Source organism: Loxodonta africana, chromosome 16, assembly GCF_030014295.1.
Source record: "Loxodonta africana isolate mLoxAfr1 chromosome 16, mLoxAfr1.hap2, whole genome shotgun sequence".
Taxonomy (NCBI): domain Eukaryota; kingdom Metazoa; phylum Chordata; class Mammalia; order Proboscidea; family Elephantidae; genus Loxodonta; species Loxodonta africana.
In genome coordinates, this window is record NC_087357.1 from 68,247,484 (window position 1) to 68,267,960 (window position 20,477).

Genomic DNA, 20,477 nt, shown 5'->3' on the forward strand with positions numbered 1-20,477 from the left:
ACATTTTCTATTCCGTTTAATTAAAAAATTGCAGGTCTCAACCCACTAATTTGACTTGACAACCTCTAATGGGTCCCAGCCTGTAAAGTGACAAAATCTGCCTTCTTGTGTGTCAGTAATTTTGGGGGGAGGGGCACTGAGGCTTTAAAATCCCCACTGAGTCCCAACCGACACCAGACACCACGCTAGATGCCCGGTGTAGCGGAGGGCAGGGCAGCTCCTGAGATGCAAGGACGTGGAGTCCACCCTGGAGGACAGAGAAGGGTCATGCACATGGGCCAGAGTGCTGTCTGCACAATCTGGAGGCAACGAGGCAGCCTATGCCACACAGATGTGAGGCCTGAGGCCATGCAGCCACCAGTAAGCTCCAAGAATGGGCACCACCATGTCTCCTGGGGATGACATCAGAAAGCAGACAAAATCCCTGATAGAGCATGAGAAGAGTGGGATACAGATCTCAAATTCTTGTAAAAAGACCAGACTTAATGGTCTGACTGAGGCTAGAAGGACCACACAGGTCATGGTCCCCGGACCTTCCTTTAGCCCAAGGCTGGAACCATTCCCAAAGCCAACTCTTCAGACAGGGATTGGACTGGACTATAAGACATAAAATTATACTGATGAGGAGTGAGCTTCTTGGTTCAAGTAGACACAGGAGACTATGTGGGCAGCTCCTGTCTGGAGGCGAGATGAGAAGGCAGAGGGGGACAGGAGCTGGCTGAACGGACACGGGGAATACAGGGTGGAGCGGAGGAATGTGCTGTCACATTAGAGGGAGAGCATGTAGGGTTACATAGCAAGGTGTGTATAACTTTTTGTATCAGAGACTGCCTTGATTTGTAAACTTTCACTTAAAGCACAATAAAAAAAAAAAAAGAAAGCAGACTAAAATGTCCCTGCCCCTCTGCAGCCAACGTGTCCCTTCTCCTCTCACAGACTGGAGCCCTCCGGCCTCCTCTCCCGACAGAATGGCCCAGAGGGTGGAGGAATATGCACTATTCAGACACAAGGGGCTGCTGGGGTCCACCCTGCCTCCCAGGGTGCTGCAAGCCTTTCAAGTCTTCTATCTCTGGAGCGGTCCAGACAGGAAGGGCTCATTCGGACGCCCCTGGGGACTGGTTTCAGGATCACCTGCTGCTGCTCACTGAACCAAGACTCGAAGGGAACTCGAATGCCTCATATTTATTTCTCAGAAAAAAATTCTGTTTTTTATTTTCCAATACTCCCTGAGGGCTCCGAAGGGGAAGAATAAGCCACTCTGAAGGCATCCTAAGCTCCAACTGCAATTATCCCAATGAGATCCTGCAGGAGATGCGCTAGACCAGCAAACAGTGCCAAGCTACTTCCACAGTGAAGGCTTTGCAGTCCTCGCCTTCCTCGCTCTAATCACAGCCCCCTTCTCCCTGCCCTTCCACGCTCGCTTCCCTCCGATCAGGCTATGAAAGCCAAGCCGGGCCCTTCCCCTGGTGTGGGAGTTGAGAAGCCACTCAAGTAACTAGGGCGGCTGGGACGCTGCAGAGGGCTTGTGGCTGATCCTCCCCTCACTCCTAGCTATTTGTGGGCACCACTGGATCAGGGAGCGGTAGGAGGTAGAAGGTAGGAAGCTGCCATCATACGCACCTTTTCTCCAGTGAGCAAGTTGGAGAATGAATTGACCAAGGTCTCCCGCAGTGGGGAGGGGCCTGGGTCAGTCAAACATCTTGGGGAACAGCTCGTCACTTGGGGGGAAAACTAGGAGTGTCTCCCAGACACAGGCAGCCCCCAGATATCCCCCAGGTCTGGCCCAGGCTGGGCAGCAGAAGGGCTCTGTCACAGGCTGAACTGTCAGGAAGCACAGTGGTTGCACTTGGCTTCTACCTGGCCAGGTGTGAGGCGGGCACTAGGCCATGAAGGCTACGAGAGTCTTTTTGGGTCCTCAGTTTCTACATCTGTCAAATGGGGATGATCATGCGTGAGAGTACACCTGAGCACCCTTAGTAAACTGTAAGATGCTCCCACATGGAAGGGTTATTACTGTCACTGCAGAAAAGCAGAGGCACGCATACGAAAGCATAAGCAACACAGCCGGCCTTGGCCTTGGGGTTGTTGCTGCTGAAGGATGCTGTCAGCCTCGGGAGGGGATACAGTAGTGGGTCTGTCACCCTGTGCTGCAGCCAGTACAGATGCCACCAGCTTGCTCCCCTGCCTACGAACAGCCACCTTCTCATCTCGGACTACCTCTGGGGGCAGAGAACAAGGGGCAGGGTGGGAGGTAACCTCCACTTAAGATGAGAGGCTGAGGTGCAGAAAGGGTGTGCAAGTCTTCCAGGGCTACAGCTAGGAAGCGGTGGAGCCATTGGCTGGTGCTTGTCCTGACCCACCTGGCAGCCAGCCATACACCCAGCTCTGGTGCCGGCACCAGGTGGGAGTGGCCCCTGCTAGGCCACTGCCCCACTGGGACAAGAGGCAGAAGGATGCAGAGGCATCGGGAAAAGCCTCGATGAATAAGAGGAAGGACAGCAAGATCCCAGCAACGAAGGCCTGGGCCGGAATGCAGGGCTTGATGGCAAAAGCCTGGGGGATCCAGGCAGCACAGAAAGGAGGTGGTCTTGCAGAGAAACAGCACTTTGGACATGGCTTGTTCACTTGTTCAAGCCCCACAGAGGCCCAAGTGACCACGCCACCAACCCAAGGGCAAGCTACTTGCGGGGGTCTGGTCTTGGAGGGCAAGACTGAGCCAGAGTCTACCCTCAGGGTCTTCCCAGAGGCCAGAGAGCCCCACCCAGGCACAGGACCCAGCTTTGGAGTCTTGTATTCTCATCTTGGCACTTCCACGCCTCTCTGTGTGACCTGATCCTCTCTCATAACCTCTCTGGGCCTCGGTTTACTCGTCTATGAAGGAATGGGAACAGGCAACCCGAGACCCTCAGAGCTCTGCTGATCCCTTCTCCCACCCAGACAGGGTGAGAGTCCCTCTGCAGCACCCCCGGGAGATGGGCTGCTCCTACCTCAGGAGGCAGGCCATGCCCACCAGAGAGCTCCCAGCCACTAGAAAGCTCTTGATTTTAATCAAATGGCATAATAGCTGTGGAAGAGCTTACGAAAATAAAAGCATAACTGAAGGGGGTTATTATCACCATCGACATTAGGCAGCACTGACAACAGAAGCGACATGAGAGAGGGTGCAGTGGAGCTGGAGATGAGCATGTGGAGGCTGCAGGAGGGAGCGGGAGGAAGCACAGAGGGACCCTGGTAAGGGCCGGTCCTCTGGGAAGCTTCGACAGTGAGCTGGAGAGGAGCCTGAGAGCCTGATGAGGTGGAGAGGTACGTGACTGCTGCAAGAGAAAAGAAGGACTGCTCCCACCTAAGCAGCACCCGGCCCATTGGGACCTGCACAATTCAGACCCAGAGTGATGGCGGGTGCCCTGAGGCTGGGCTGACAGGGGGAACACTTTGCAGTGCGCAGCACAGACAAGCTGTTCTGAACGTGGTCGCCTCATGGCCCCTGCCTAATAATGGTGAGGAGCTCCCTGTGAAGGCAGGAAGAGAGAGAGGACTTGAGTAGTAATTAGTTTACAGATGGTCGGTGTTGAAGGGTCTTAGAGACAGCCTATACTGCCAGATGGAGACCCAGAGAGGGAGAGCTTTGGCCCAAGTCATCCAGCTAGTTCAGGGCTGCATGGTGAGGACAGCCAAGGCCTTCAGGTGACCAGCCCAGCACCGGCAGGCAGCAGGGCTGTGTGGTATTTATGTACCAGGCCCAGAGCCCTTTGCTCAGAATCTTAGACCAGAAAGTCCAGCCCTCCCCTCACACCTGGGAGAGGCTCACTCCAGAGCCCCAGCCCTGTGAGACAGGAGGCAGCAGCAGCCCCTGGGGCCAGATGGGCTGGGTTGGCACTGGGACCCTCACCCGCTACTCACCCACAATCTTGTTCTCCTCCAGGTTGATGATCTCCAGCGCTGGCAGGGTGGTGAGCTGCTCAGGGAAGTCTTGGAACTGGTTCCGGGACAGGTCGATGGTCTTGAGGTGCTGCAGGGCACTGACCTCGTTGGGGAGGCGGTGCAGGAAGTTCCCTTCCAGGCGGAGCTCTGCCACACAGAGGGGAGAAGAGAAAGGAAGGGTGAGGGGGGAACAACCCAGAGACCACTTGATGGCCAGGGCTCTCACTCTCACCTGGGCCACAAAGGCAGTGAGGAAGCCCCAGGCCACAAAGAAAGTCTCCCCGATGGCTGATTCCAAAAGGAGGGGTAACTCTCCCATCATTGCCTGGGACCCGTAGCCCATCCCTCCATCTGTGGTCATCTGCTTCTGGCCTTGTGGTGGAAGATTTTCCAGCAGCAGCCTGGGCCTAGACTAAGGCCCTCCCTCAGACAAGACCTCAGCTCTTCATGGTCCCTGCTCAAGGAGCCATGAGGGGAGCCCTGTTCTTTCTGTGTCATGGACCCTGTTTCCCACCCCAGCCACAGCTGACCAGACCTGGGTGGGTTCCTGGCCCAAGAGTGGCTGCTCGAAAAGCTGACCAGCAACCTGCACAGGTCTGAGAAGGTGGGCTGGACCCGTAGGAAGCCCTCTGCTGGGAATCTGGCCAAGGCAGTGCTGAGAGAAGAGGGTTAGGGTAGCAGACGCCAAAGTTGAAATGCCACGTTCTACGGAAAGACGTTGGGGTGGCAACGGGAACCTGTGCGAGGCGGCTGGATGAGGGCAGAAACCATGAGTCGATGAGGGTATAATGGAGGTCAAAAGACAGCTTGGGCTCCACCCCCGACTATGCCCCTACAAGCTATCCATTCAGAACATTATTTAACCTGCTTAGGTCTTAGTTTCCTCATCTGTACAAAGGGGCTAATACAATACTTGCCTCATAGGGTTGTTGGAGGGCTCATCTGTAAACACGTATAAAGCACTTGGCAGAGTGTTTGACCCAGAGAAGGATTCATAAGTGTTTTTTTAAAAAATTGTGTTAAAATATATATATAACAACCCAAGAGACAGAAAGGGCCACATGAACCAGAGACTTACATCATCCTGAGACCAGAAGAACTAGATGGTGCCTGGCCACAACCGATGACTGCCCTGACAGGGAGCACAACAGGGAACCCCTGAGGGAGCAGGAGAACAGTGGGATGCAGACCCCAAATTCTCATAAAGACCAGACTTAATGGTCTGACTGAGACTAGAAGAATCCCGGCGGTCATGGTCCCCAAACCTGTTGGCCCAGGACAGGAATCATTACAAAGACAACTCATCAGACATGGAAGGGACTGGACAATGGGCTGGAGAGAGATGCTGATGAAGAGTGAGCTACTTGTATCAGGTGGACACTTGAGACTGTATTGGCATCTCCTGTCTGGAGGGGAGCTGGGAGGGCAGAGAGGGTTAGAAACTGGCAAAACGGTCATGAAAGGAGAGACTGGAAGAAGGGAGCGGGCTGACTCATTAGGGGGAGAGTAAATGGGAGTATGTAGTAAGGTGTATATAAGCTTATATGTGACAGACTGACTTGATTTGTAAACTTTCACTTAAAGCACAAAAATTATTTTTAAAAAATATATATATAACAAAACATTTGCCATTTCAACATTTTTTGTATGTACAAATTAGTGACTTTAATTGCTTTCATCACATTGTATAACCATCACCACTAGACGTTTCCAAATGTTTCTACCACCCTTAACAGAAACTCAACACCTCCTAAGAAATGACAAAATTTTCTGCCTTCCCTCCCGCCCATAAATGCTATTTTTTTTTTATTATCATCATCATTATTATGTGACAGAGCTGTGTGAAGATTAAATGCATGCAAAGAGCTTAGCACAATGTCCCGCACACAGTAGGAGCTCAATACACCAGGGAAGCGCTATGGGAGCAGAGGGAGCCAGCACATCAGGAGAATGAGGGAGACACAGAATCCCATGAGAGATAAAGGAGTCCCCCCAGAGGGGCCTCTGTTTCCTCTGGTTTGCAGGCCCTGGTCCACATGTGATCATACACGAATCCCCTTTTGTTCTGTGAACCAGGTGAGCCTCCCCGCACTGTGTGACGCAAAGGAAACAGGCCCAGAAATGCCACGGGACCTGAAGAATACTGTATTGTTCTCCTCCCAGGGCCGGCTTCGTGGACACACGTGACCAGTGCAGCTGTGCAAGCCTTGTGTGCTCAGAACGGCCCCCACCTGGGGTCAAATGTACTCTGCATCACTGTCTAGAAAGTTTTAATAATGTTATCTTTGAATCTGTGTTCTGTAAACGGAGCACGTGCCAGGGGCGTGGGGTCTTAGCTCACCAGTGGTCTCGCCTCCCACCGCCTCCCCAGGATGGGTTCTTCCTGCCCTCCGGCCCTCAGGCCCTGCCTGGTCTCCCCCAGCCCACTCCTGCTTAGCCATGCTGGAGCTCTGGGCTGCCAGGAACTGCTCTGATTTATCTTTGTTCCCCTATATCCAGCCCCCAGAAGAAAAAAAAAACCATTGCTGTCGAGTCAATTCCAACTCATAGCGACCATATGGGACAGAGTAGAACTGCCTCCATAGAGTTTCCAAGGAGCACTTGGTGGATTTGAATTCCCAACCTTTTGGTTAATAGCCGTAACACTTACCAACACACCTCTAGGCTTCCCGCCCTCAGAAGGGCACCTTAAAAATATTTGATGCCTTCCCCCAGAAGACAAACATTAATGCCTGGGTTACAGAGGCCTGGATTTCCTCCCATTTTCCCATCTTTAGGGGACATCCAGGAACCCTGGTGGTACAGTGGTTAAGTGCTTGGCTACTAACTGAAAGGTTGGTGGTTTGAACCCACCAGCCACTCTGCAGGAGGAAGATGTGGCAGTCTGCTTCCATAAAGATTATGGCCTTGGAAACCCAATGGGGCAGTTCTATTCTGTCCTATAGGGTTGCTATGAGTTGGAATCGACTCAACAGCAACAGGTACGGGTAGGAGACATCCTGAACCCACGGCTCTATCAGCAGAACCACCACCCAGCTCACACAAACTCAGGACTCCTCCAGCAGCCAGGCTCTTAGATAGCCACACCTTAAACCATGAGAGGGCCCCTATCCAGATCCTAGTCATAAGGCCACAGGGCTGGAAGGGACACTGAAGAACTCTTAGTCCAGTGTTTCCTAAACTTGCCTTTCCCAAACAGTGTTTGCTCAGGCCCTGCCAGCATACTGCTGCCTCATAACCTTTGTTCTTGCAGTTCTCTCTTTCTAGAATCTTATTTACTCATAAGACTTACCACCTCACTTGATTTGTGTCTCTGTTCAAATGTCATGCTATCTAAAATAGAATTCCCTCCCACAGCCTTCTGTCCTCTTCCCCTACAGTTTTTGCCTTCATAGCAACCATTTTTACCTAACATATTAACTTGTTTGTACAATGGCTGCCTTCCCTCATGAGAATATAAGCTACATAAGGGTGGGACTTTGCCTCTATTACAGAAAAGTGCCCACAACAGTACCTAGGATACAGAGAGCACTTGATAAGTATTTGATAAGTGCACAAATAAATGAATGAATTTGAGTATCACCCTAATAATTTTGCTAAATTTCTGTTCCACATATAATAGTATTTGTCCTTAATTTGATTTGTACTTTTTAGTTATATGAAAAGGGAAAAGTAGTTATTGCTTTCTATAAGTGGAAAGTATAAGTAAATGCAATCAATACAAAGTTATCAATTCTCGCTGGACACTGCTGCCAGAGGAAGGGTCTGGGTAGAGGGGGGATTCACCAGTGGGGAGGGGTGTAGAGAGCCCAGGCAGGGGGCCAGCTCAGCCAGGGCCAGGTGGGGTGGAGCCATCTCCTGGAGTCTCTCAGAAGCCACTTTCCTGGAATGTAAGTTTGCTCTTGATGAGAACATGGCCCAATTTTCCTGGCTATTCAGTTCCTATCCTAGTACATTTCTCTAAGCCCTCGTTTTCTGTGTGGTCTGGCTGCACACAGAGCTCTGCATCCCCAGTTCACACCCTGTCTGCAAAAGGGGCTGTAATGAGCCACTTAGAGAGCCAGTCTGGGCATCCTGGGGCAGCAGCCAGTGATGAGAGGGCATCTTTAAGGGCATAGCTCTCTGTCCACCAAACTCAGCAGCTGGCACCACTCAGAGTTATGGACAGGGTGGTCTCCAGTGTTCCAAACTGTCACTGCTGTCCCCAGGTTTGTTTCTCATTTCCTTGTTTAGGAATGGAAACCCTGGTGGCATAGTGGTTAAGTGCTACGGCTGCTAACCAAAGGGTTGGCAGATCGAAACCACCAGGTGCTCCTTGGAAGCTCTATGGGGCAGTTCTACTTTGTCCTAGAGGGTCACTATGAATTGGAATAGACTCAACGGCAATGGGTTTGGTTCTGTTTAGGAATATCGTCATGTTTTCACTCATCTCTGTGCAGCCTTCCTAACAGCCTGCCCCTAGCCCTCGCTTCTCCGTTTCTGGAACCTGCTGTATTCCACTAGCAGGTTTACTCATCCTCTCCATAGATGCAATGTGCCCCCTCAGCCCCAGGGCCCTGTGAGGGACCAAGATAGAGAGAGGGACTGCCTGCTTCCTCCTGCTGGGTTATACCCACACCCATGGCACGGCCAATGTGCAGAGGTGAGGGTACAGCCCCATGCAGGGGAGACACCTCAGCACCCCTTCTCCCATGGCTAGTGGTGAGAAGCAGTGTGGTACAGGGGTTACACACAGACTCTGGAGCCAGATAGGCCAGGGTTCAAATTCTGATTCAGCTGATTCCCAACTGTGGGACCTTGGACAAGTTGTTATTTATCTTTGCCTCAGTTTCTTCAGCTGTAAAATGAGGGAAATAATCGCTTTTAGTTGCTGTTAAATCTGCTCCAACTTCATGGCAGTCCCATGTACAATAAAACAAAATGTTGCCCTATCCTGTTCCATCTTCACGATTGTTGGAATGCTCAAGTACATTGTTGCAGCCGCTGTGTATTCTGAGTGCCCACCAGCCTAGGGGGCTCATCTTCCAATATTCTCTTGTGATCCATAGGGTTTTCATTGGCTAATTTTCAGAAGTAGATTGCCAGGCTTTCCTTCCTAGTCTTAGTCTGGAAGCTCCGTTGAAACCCGTCCTCCATGGGTGACCCTGCTGGTATTTGAAATAGTGGTGGCACAGCTCTCAGCATCACAGTCACATGTAAGCCACCACAGTACAATAAACTGACGGACGGATGGTGGGGAGACAATAACAGAACCTCTCAACAGTGCTGTTGTGGGTTTGAATGAGTTAATACATGAAAAAGGCTTTGAAAAGTGCCAGGCACATAGTAAATACTACATGAGTTGTGAAACAGACATGTGTCCCAGTGTGGTACAAACAGTTAACGTGCTCAGCTGCTCACCAAAAGGCTGGAGGTTCGAGTCCACCCAGAAGTGCCTTGGAAGACAGGCCTGGAGATCTGCTTCCAAAAGGTCATAGTCTTGAAAACCCTATGGAGCACAGTTCTACTCGGACACACATGGGGTTGCTATGAGTTGGAATCAACTTGATGGCAACTGGTTTACATGAGAGAGAGGGATGGATGGATGAACAGATAGAGAAATATGGTAAACCATGTAGGGTACCTGGGTTAATCTAGTAATCTGGTTAGTACTAAGTTACCTACTATACTTTTATTACTAACCACCCAAGTTTAGCCTTAGAAGAGAAGAAAGTGCTCTTTGCCTGAAGCCATAGGGAAGCTCTGTTGCTTCAGAAAACCTTTGGGAAGCAGGTGTTTAGAGCAGCAGCAGCAGCAAGAGCTAATCAATATGGTCACAGCAACCTGAATGCACAGCATGGCAGGCTGGAAAGGGGTCTTAAACAAACTGCTAGGCCAGCCCCTTCATGCTACAGGGTCAGACCACAGCTTGGCAGGGTAACCAAGGTAACCAGAGAAGTTGGGGAAGAGAAGCTCCTCTTTTTCGATGTTGTTATACCCAATTTTTTACATATTCAGAATTATTTTAAAAAGAGGGCCTTTATCTTAAATGCTAACAAGTGGCCATCTAAGATGCATCAATTGGTCTCATCCCACCTAGATCAAAGGAGAATGATGAACACCAAGGTCACATGATAACTATGAGCCCAAGAGACAGAAAGGGTCACATAAACCAGAGACTTACATCATCCTGAGACCAGAAGAACTAGATGGTGCCTGGCCACAACCAATGACTGCCCTGACAGGGAGCACAACAGAGAACCCCTGAGGGAGCAGGAGAACAGTGGGATGCAGACCCCAAATTCTCATAAAAAGACCAGACTTAATGGTCTGACTGAGACTAGAAGAATCCTGGCAGTCATGGTCCCCAAACCTTCTGTTGGCCCAGGACAGGACCCATTCCCGAAGACAACTCATCAGACATGGAAGGGACTGGACAATGGGTTGGAGAGAGATGCTGATGAAGAGTGAGCTACTTGTATCAGGTGGACACTTGAGACTGTGTTGGCATCTCCTGTCTGGAGGGGAGATGCGAGGGTAGAGAGGGTTAGAAACTGGCAAAACGGTCACGAAAAGAGAGACTGGAAGGAGGGAGCATGCGGACTCATTAGGGGGAGAGTAAATGGGAGTATGTAGTAAGGTGTATATAAGCTTATATGTGACAGACTGACTTGATTTGTAAACTTTCACTTAAAGCACGATAAAAATTGTTTAAAAAAAAAAAAAGAGCCTTTAAACATTCTGCATCCCACTTTGAAGACTGGCGTCTGGGGTCTTAAAAGCTAGCAAGCGGCCATCTAAGATGCATCAATTGGTCTCAACCCACCTGGATCAAAGGAAAATGAAGAACACCAAGGACACAAGGCGATTAGGAGCCCAAGAGACAGAAAGGGCTACATGAACCAAAGGCTACATTATCTGGAGACCAGAAGAACTAGATGGTGCCCAGCTACAACCGATGACTGCCCTGACGGGGAACACAACAGAGAACCCCTGAGGGAACAGGTGAGCAGTGCGATGCAGGCCCCAAATTCTCATAAAAAGACCAGACTTAATGGTCTGACTGAGACTAGAAAGACCCCAGTGGTCATGGCCCCCAGACCATCTGTTGGCCCAGGACAGGAACCATTCCCGAAGCCAACTCTTCAGACATGGATTGGATTGGACATTGGGTTGGAGAGGGATGCTGGTGAGGAGTGAGCTTCTTGGATCAGGTGGACACTTGAGACTATATTGGCATCTCCTGCCTGGAGGGGAGATGAGAGGGTGGAGGGGGTTAGAAGCTGGCAAAATGCACACGAAAAGAGAGCGTAGAGGGAGAGAGCAGGCTGTCTCATTAGGGGGAGAGTAATTGGGTGTGTGTAGCAAGGTGTGTATGGGTTTTTGTGGGAGAGACTGACTTGATTTGTAAACTTTCACTTAAAGCACAATAAAAATTATTTAAAAAAAAAAAAAGAGGGCCTTTTTGCCATAGAAAACAATCTGGCAGTTCTTCAAAAAGTTAAACACGGAATTACCATTTGACCCAGCAATTCCACTCCTAGGTATACACCCAGAAGACAAAAGCCAGGATTCTTATGTTCACTGCAGCATTACTCACAATAGCCAAACGGTGGAAATAACCTGATAAATAGAATATGGTAAGTACATACAACGGTATATTAACAAATCATTAAGAGAAATGAACTTCTGATACATGCTACCAGAACTTGGATGGACCTGGAAAACATCATGCTGAATGAAATAAGTCACAAAGGACAAAGATTTTATGATATGGTCCCACTTACATAAAATATCTAGAATTAGCAAATATAGAGAGACAAAAGTTTGTAGTGGTTACCATGGACTGGTGGGAGGAGGGAAATGGGACTTACTACCCAAGGGGTACTGAGTTTCTATTTGGGGTGTTGAAAATCTTTTAGAAATGGATAGTGGTGATGGTAGCACAACACAGTGAAAGCAATTAATTGTACCCTTAAAAATGGTGAAGATGGCAAACTTTTTGTTAAATATATTTCACCACAATTTTTTTAAAGCTTTTTGTTATATATATTTTACTATAATAATTGTTTTTAAAAAAAATAAAAGAGGGCCTTTAATCAAGCCAATTCAGACCTGAGTCTAATTAGAGCCCCAAAGAGGCTCAGAGCCGTGAGAAGCTTCTAGCTCTAGAGACACCTCCTGAGAGCCTTTTGGGAGCTTGGCTCTATAAGGTCAGGGCTGATGGGAGGTGGAGGGCACGCTCAGAACACTCATTAAGCACACTGCCTCCCACCCCTGTACCAACCCGGGAACCCAGAGCAGCATCCCTGATTGGGCAGCAGCTGCACTCGCCTCACCGTCTCTGCTGCTCAGGACCTGGGCGTCCTGCCCTCAGTCAGCTCGGTGAAGGCAAAGATAGGCCCATCCAGTCCAGGAAGGTGAGAGCTGAGAGCTCTGCCCAGCGCTCTGGAAAATGTAGGTCACACAAGTCCACGAAGCCCTCAGTGTCTCTTACCCTGGTCAGGATAAGCATAATTAGGGTCATTTCTGGGGCTGCTTGTCACACATACCTCAAAGATTCAGGCTGGTGGTCAATGTTCCCTGTGACCGCCCCAAGTCCTCAAAGAGGTGGGGCAGGGACAGGATGGGGTGGGCATTCAGATAGCAAGATGCAGGGGTGGGGTGAGGAACCAAGGAGTACAGTCTCTGGGGGAAGCTGAAGACACCTCCACTATGAAGGCCCAAGGCTGCACATCTCGGGACAGAAAGCGAGCATGAGTCACCCTGTTGGGGAGAGATGCCCATGATCGGCTGGGGAGCTTTTCATCTGACTAAAACAAAAAAAACAAACCCGTTGCCGTCAAGTTGATCCCGACTCATAGCTACCCTACAGGACAGAGTAGAACTGCCCCATAGGGTTTCCAAGGAGCACCTGGTGGATTCCAACTGCCAACCTTTTGGTTAGCAGCCATAGCACTTAACCACTATGTCGCCGGGGTTTCCCTTCATCTAACTAATACTGTTTTAATAGATGCTAGGCGTGTCCTTCTGGGCCTCCCTCCCTGCCATGCACTGGCTTTTTCACTGCGTCTCATTCTTGCTCCAGCCATGACTCAAATATTCTGCAAATCTTGTCCCAGCATGTGCTGCCATGATGAACATCATCCCTGTCATGGATTGAATTATGTCCCCCCCGCAAATGTGTGTACCAATTTGGCTAGGCCATGATTCCCAGTATTATGTGATTTTCCTGCCTTTATGATGTTAATGAGGGAGGATGGGTGGCAGTTGTGTTAGTGAGATAGGATTCAATTTCTAAGACTGTACTGTGTCTTGAGGCAATCTCTTGAGATATACAAGGAAGCAAGCAGAGAGACAGGAGGACCTCACACCACCAAGAAAGCAGCACCGGGAGCAAAGCATGTCCTTTGGACCCAACGTCCCTGCCCAGAGAAGCTCTTAGTCTGGGGGAAGATTGATGAGAAAGTCTACAGAGAGCGAAAGCCTTCCCCTGGAGCTGACACCCTGAATTTGGACTTCTAGCCTACTTTACTATGAAGAAATAAATTTCTCGTTATTAAAGCCATCCACTTGTGGTATTTCTGTTATAGCAGCGCTAGATGACTGTCATGGATTGAATTGTGTCCCCCAAAAATATCTGTCAACTTGGCTAGGTCATGATTCCCTTGTATGATTGTATGATTGCCTACCATTTTATCTTCTGATGTGATTTCCCTAAATGTTGTAAATCCTATCACTACGATGTAATAAGATGGATTAGCAGCAATTACATCAATGAGGTCTACAAGGTGAGGTAGTGTCTTAAGCCACTCTCTATGAGATATAGAAAAGAGAAGCAAGCAGAGGGACAGGAGGACCTCACACCACCAAGAAAGCACTGGGAGCAGAGCGTGTCCTTTGGACCTGAGGTTCCTGCGCTGTGAAGCCCCCAGACCAAGGGAAGACTGATGACAAGGACCTTCCTCCAGAGCTGACAGAGAAAGAAAGCCTTCCCCTGGAACCGGCGCCCTGAATTCAGACTTCTAGCCTACTGGACTGTGAAAGAATAAACTTCTCTTTGTTAAAGCCACCCACCTGTGGTATTTCTGTTATAGCAGCACTGGGTGACTAAGACAATGACTAAGACAATCCCCATGCTTTAGCATAATAGACACCAGCTAAACGTGTGCTGAATAAAAGAATAAACACAGCCAGACAGGGCAAATCACACCTGCTTTTCTTAGGGCTGGGGGAGAAGCGGAGGGATAGGGAACTTCTCTACCCAAAACGCTCAATACACATTTCTTGAGCTGGATCTAGAGCTAGTGAATGGGGGTTACAGATTCCGTAAATGAAAAGAGAACCTCTAATCAAACCCCAAAGCCCTGGTGGTGCAGTGTTAAGAGCTTGGCTGCCAACTAAAAGGTTCGCAGTTCAAATCCACCAGGCGCTCCTTGGAAACCCTATGGGGCAGTTCTACTTTGTCCTATAAGGTCGCTATGAATCAGAATCAACCGGATGGCAATAGGTTTGTTTTTTTTAATCAAACCCCAGGAGCCCTAGTGGCACAGTGGCCAAGCCCTCAGCCGCTAACCAAAAGGTCAGCAGTACAAACCCACCAGCGGCCCTGTGGGAGAGAGGTTTGGCAGTCTGCTTCCGTAAAGATTTACACCCTTGGAAACCCCATGGGGCAGTTCTATTCTGCCCTATAGGGTCACTGAGTTGGAACAGGCTCAACAGCAACGGGTTTGGGTTTTCTTTTAATCAAACCCTTGCTCTCTCCTCCAGTTCCCGACCACCTGGGCAGCTGCCACCCTTCACTGGTCTCAATTTCCTTGCCTATGAAGTGATTTCTTTTGTTCTTTCTCCTATATTTTAGGAAAAGAAGATAAAACCCAGTGCCATCGAAAAGAAGATATTAGCTGTTTATTGAGCACTTACTATATGCCAAGTGCTGTACTATAGTGGGGAAACCCTGGTGGTGTAGTGGTTAAGAGCTATGGCTGCTAACCAAAAGGTCAGCAGTTCGAATCCACCAGGTGCTCCTTGGAAACTCTATGAGGCAGTTCTCCTCTGTCCTAAAGGGTAGCTATGAGTCCGAACCAACTCAGTGTTAACAGCTTTTGGTTTGGGTACTACAGTGGCTTGTATGTTACTATGATGGTGAAGCTATGCCACAAGCGTTTCAAATACCGGCAGGGTTACCCGTGGTGGACAGGTTTCAGTAGAGCTTCTACACTAAGTCAGAGTAGGAAGAGAAGCCTGGTGATCTATTTCTGAAAATTAGCCAATGAAAACCCTACGTATGAATCACAGCAAAATATTGTCCGATATGGTGCTGGAAGATGAGCACTCTGGGTTGGAAGGCAACAATGGACTTAAGCATGACGGTGATCATGATGACTGCACAGGACAAGACAGCGTATCATTCTATTGTACGTGGGGTCATCATGGCTGAGGCAGGCTCAAAGCCACATAAAAGCTACATACACATCTCATCTCACTTAATTTTCACAGCGACTTTGAGGTAAGTTTTATTGTCTTTTGGAGATGAAAAAACTGGGGGCTCAGAGAGGCTAGGTGATTTTTCTAACATAACGCAACTAGTAAGTGGAGCAGCTGAAATCTAATACTGGATCTCTCTGGCTCCAAAGACACCGCATGTGCCTCCAAAGGAGTGGGCAAAGGACTTTAGCAGCCAAGGGCGAACGGACGAAGCGATGGCCTGAAGCTGAAGACACTCACAACCTGGCAGAGGTGGGAGGCTTCCTCTTTCAAGCTTTGCAAACCAGTGTCAACTTCTTAAATCCTAATGCCCCAGGTGTCAGAAGACTAAGACTGCTCTCTCATCTAGAACATAAATTAAAAAGCACAAAGGAAACAAGGCATTCCTGTGTCCAGAAATGTTTGCTCAAAGGGCCACTCTGAACGGGGGGCTATAATCCCTGGTGCTCCTTTAATCCATGGGTTTTCCAGTTGGACCTCATTCTTGAAAAGGGGCAACGCTTATGCCTATCAAAGTATAGATACTAGCTTAGTAGGCAATCCATCCAAAAAGTGGAACAGACTTTCCTGACCAACTATCAGTCTAGACTCCTCAGGTCAGTGTTCTTGGGAGGAGCTTGAATATGACTAATCCCACAGGTGACCTCTGTGACATAATAAGGAGCATAGCTAAACTTCTGAGCACTAGCCACACACTGAGTGCTTAACGTGTTTTAACTTCCTCAATCCATATAAAGACCCGCTAAAGGAGGTGTAGAATGAGTTCTATCTTACAGGACTGTTTTAGTTATCTATTGTTGTTGTTAGGTGCCCTGGAATTGGTTCCGACTCATAGCGACCCTATGTATAACAGAACAAAACACTGCCTGCTCCTGTACCGTCCTCACAACTGTTGCTCTTCGAGCCACTCTATCAATCCATCTCCTTGAGGGTATTCCTCTTTTTTGCTTACCCTCTACTTTACTAAACGTGGTGTCCTTCTTGAGGGACTAGTCCTCCAGATAACATGTCGAAAGTACACAAGAAGTCTCGCCATCCTCGCTTCTAAGGAGCATTCTGGCTGTCCTTCTTCCAAGACAGATTTGTTCATTCTTCTGGCAGTCCATGATATATTCAATATTCTTCACCAACACCATAATTCAAAGGCATCAATTCTTCTTTGGTCTTCCTAATTCATTGTCCGGCTTTCACATGCACATGAGGCAACTGAAAATACCATGGCTTGGGTCAGGTGCACCTTAGTCCTCAAAGTGACATCTTTAAGAGATCTTTTGCAGCAGATTTGCCCAATGCAACACATCATTTGATTTCCTGACTGCTGCTTCCATGGTGTTGATTGTGGATCCAAGTAAAATGAAATCCTTGACAACTTCAATCTTTTCTCCATTTATCATGATGTTGCTTATTGGTCCAGTTGTGAGGATTTTTGTTTTATGTTGAGATGTAATCCGTATGATGAAGGCTATAGTCTTCGATCTTCATCAATAAGTACATCAAGTACTCTTCGCTTTCAGCAAGTAAAGCTGTGTCATCCAGGTAACGCAGTTTGTTAATGAGCCTTCCTCCAATTCTGATGCTACCTTCTTCTTCATACAGTCCAGCTTCTTGGATTTTTTGCTCAGCATACAGGTTGAATAAGTACGGTGAAAGGAAGCAGCCCTGACACACACTTTTCCTAATTTTAAACCATGCAGTATTCCCTTGTTCTGTTTGAACGATTGCTTCTTGATCTACATACAGGTTCCACGTGAGCACAAATAAGTGTTCTGGAATTCCCATTCTTCGTAATGTTATCCATAATTTGTTATGATCCACATAGTCAAATGCCTTTGCATAGTCAGTAAAACACAGGTAAACATCTTTCTGGTATTCTCTGCTTTCAGCCAAGATCCATCTGATGTCAACAATGGTATCTCTTGTTCCTCTTCTGAATTTGGCTTGAATTTCTGGCAGTTCCCTGTCAATACACTTCTTCAACTGTTTTTGAATTATCTTCAGCAAATTTTACTTGCATGTGATGTTAATGACCTTGTTCAATAATTTCAGCATTCCATTGGATCACCTTTTTTTGGAATGGGCACAAATATGGATCTCTTCCAGTGGGTTGGCCAGGTAGCTGTCTTCCAAATTCCTTGGCATAGACAAGTGAGTGCTTCCAGCTTTGCATCTGTTTGTTGAAACATCTCAATTGGTATTCGTCAATTTCTGGAGCCTTGTTTTTCGCCAATGCCTTCAGTGCAGCTTGGGCTTCTTCCTTCAATAACATCAGTTCTTGATCATATGTTACCTCCTGAAATGGTTTAACACTGATCAACTCTTTTTGGTACGGTGACTCTGTACATTCCTTTTATCTTCTTGTGATGCTTCTGTGTCATGCAATATATTGTCTATAGAGTCCTTCAACATTGCAACTCGAGGCTTAAGTTTTTTCTTCAGCTCTTTCAGCTTGAGAAATGCTGAGTGTGTTCTTCCCTTTTGTTTTTCTAACTCCAGGTCTTTGCACATTTTATTATAATACTTCACGTTGTCTTCTGGAGCTCCCCTTTGAAACCTTCTGTTCAGCTCTGTTACTTCATCATTTCTTTCATTTGCTTTAGCTACTCTTCATTCAAGAATAAGTTTCAGAGTCTCTTCTGACATCCATTTTGGCCTTTTCTTTCTCTCTTGTCTTTTTAATGACCTCTTGCTTTCTTCATGTATGATGTTCTTGATGTCATCCCATTACTCATCTGGTGTTCAGGCATTAGTATGCAATGTGTCAAATCTATTCTTGAGATGGTCTCTAAATTTGGGAGGGATATACTGAAGGTCGTAGTTTGGTGCTCATGGACTTGTTTTAATTTTCTTCAGCTTCAATTCGAACCTGCATATGCGCAATTGATGTCGGCCCTGGCCTTGTTCTGATATTGAGCTTCTCCATCGTCTCTTTCCACAGATGTAGTCAATTTGATTCTTGTGTATTCCATCTGGACAGGTCCACGTGTACAGTTGCCACTTATATTGCTGGAAAAAAAGGTATTTGCCCTGAAGACGGTGTTGCTCTTGTAAAATTCTATCATCTGATCTCTGACGTTGTTTCTAATACCAAAGCCATATTTTCCACCACCTATCCTTCTTTGTTTTTCCCAACTTTCACATTCCAATCACTAGTAATTATCAATGCATTTTGATTCCATGTTTGATCAATTGCAGACTGCATAAGTTGATAAAAATCGTCCATTTCTTCAATTTTGGCCTTAGTGATTGATGAGTAAATTTGAATAATAGTTGTATTAACTGGTGTTCCTTGTAGGTATATGGACATTATCCCATCACTGACAGCGTTGTACTTCAAGATAAATCTTGAAATGTTCTTTTTGACAATGAATGCTACGCCATTCCTCTTCAATTTGTCATTCCTGGCATAGGTGGCCATATGGTTTTATGGTTAAAATGGCCAATACCAGTACATTTCAGCTCACTAATATGCCTAGGCTATCAATCTTTATGCGTTCCATTTTATTTTGATGACTTCAATTTTTTCTAGACTCATACTTATTATATATTTCACGTTCGGAGCATTAATGGATGTTTGCAGCTGTTTCTTCTCATTTTGAGTCATGCCACATCAGCAAATGAAGGTCCCGAAAGTGTCACTCCATCCATGTTATTCAGGTCGACTCTACTTTGAGGACGCAGCTCCTCCCTAATTGTATTTTGAGTGCCTTCCAACCTGAGGGGCTCATCTTCCAGTACAACATCAGACAATGTTCTGCTGCTATTCATAAGGTTTTCACCGGCCATTTTTTTTTTTAGAAGTAGATCACCAGGTCCTTCTTCCTAGTCTATCTTAGTCCCGAAGTACCGCTGAAACCAGCCCAGGTGACCCTGCTGTTATCTGAAATACTGATGGCATAGCATCCAGTATCACGGCAACATGCAAGCCACCACAGTATGACAAACTGACAGATAAGTGGCGGTTAGTTATCTAGTGCTGCAATAACAGAAATACCACACGTGGATGGCTTTAACAAACAGAAATTCATTTTCTCACAGTTTAGAAGGCTAGAAGTTTGAATTTAGAGCTCGAGCTCTAGCGGAAGGCGTTCTCTCACTGTCGGCTCTGGAGGAAGATCCTTGTCTCTTCAGCTTCTGCTTCCTGGTTCCTTGGAGATTTCTATGTGTCTTTGCATCTATCTTACTGCATCTCTGCTCTGCTCACTCGTTTAATCTCTTTCATATCTCCAAAGAGACTAACTCAAAATACACTCTACACTAATCCTGCCTTCTTAGCATAACAAAGACAACCCATTCCCAATTGGGATTATAACCACAGGTATAGAGGTTAGGATTTACAACACATATTTTGAGGGGACACAATTCAATTCAAAACAAGGATATTAGAAAAGGCTCCAGAGTCCATGCTCTTAGCCACTCCACTTACTGACTCTTAACCCCCGGATACGCACAGGGACACTCAGCTACCACCAATAACTTTTGCAGGTGGTTTACTTGAAGAAGCTTCAGAAAGGGACACTGCTTAAAACTAGGTATTGTTGCTGAAATTTTTATCACCAAAGGAGACATTTGGTTATTGCTGCTTTAATATTTTCCCACTCTACACATAGAACCTTTGGATCTTGTTGGTGCTGGAGCTGTTTTCTGAAGAAAAGTCACGGCCCAGCTTTCAGTCCCATCCTGAGTCCACTGATACTGAACGAGGGGCATCAGGCATGTGTCCACCCAGCTAGGCTGACTAGATCCACCATCTGCTCCATCAGTTAGCTGAACCAAAGGCCCTAGTCTCAGGCGGTCACCTCAACTTTCGGCCACCTAAACTTTCTCCAAAGCATGGAAGTGAGAAGTATTTATGGAGGACTCATGAAGGAAAGGCTGCCATCAACTTCTCTACACCAGTGACTTTGAACCAGAAGTGAGATTCTGAGGTACACCCTGGTGTAGGTATGTGGAAAAGACTCCCCAGACAATATTTATGCACTCCGTGCCCCCAGACAATACTGATACACCCCATGCCCCCAGTTGGGAGCCAGAGTACTCCTTGGAACTGCTGACTCAAGCAAGACCCTCAGAGAATTGAACACAAGGACCAC

At 47.5% G+C, this 20,477-nt stretch overlaps 1 protein-coding gene across 4 annotated transcripts in view; it reads right to left on the reverse strand.

Annotated features, from left to right (window-relative positions):
- Nucleotides 1–20,477, reverse strand: part of LRRC20 (leucine rich repeat containing 20) — a 111,275-nt gene that overhangs the window by 22,029 nt on the left and 68,769 nt on the right. For all 4 annotated transcript variants that reach the window (XM_064269661.1, XM_064269662.1, XM_064269659.1 and 1 more), the window contains one exon: nt 3,901–4,068. In XM_064269661.1, the coding sequence (XP_064125731.1) occupies nt 3,901–4,068 (168 nt within the window). The remainder of the gene's footprint in view (nt 1–3,900; nt 4,069–20,477) is intronic.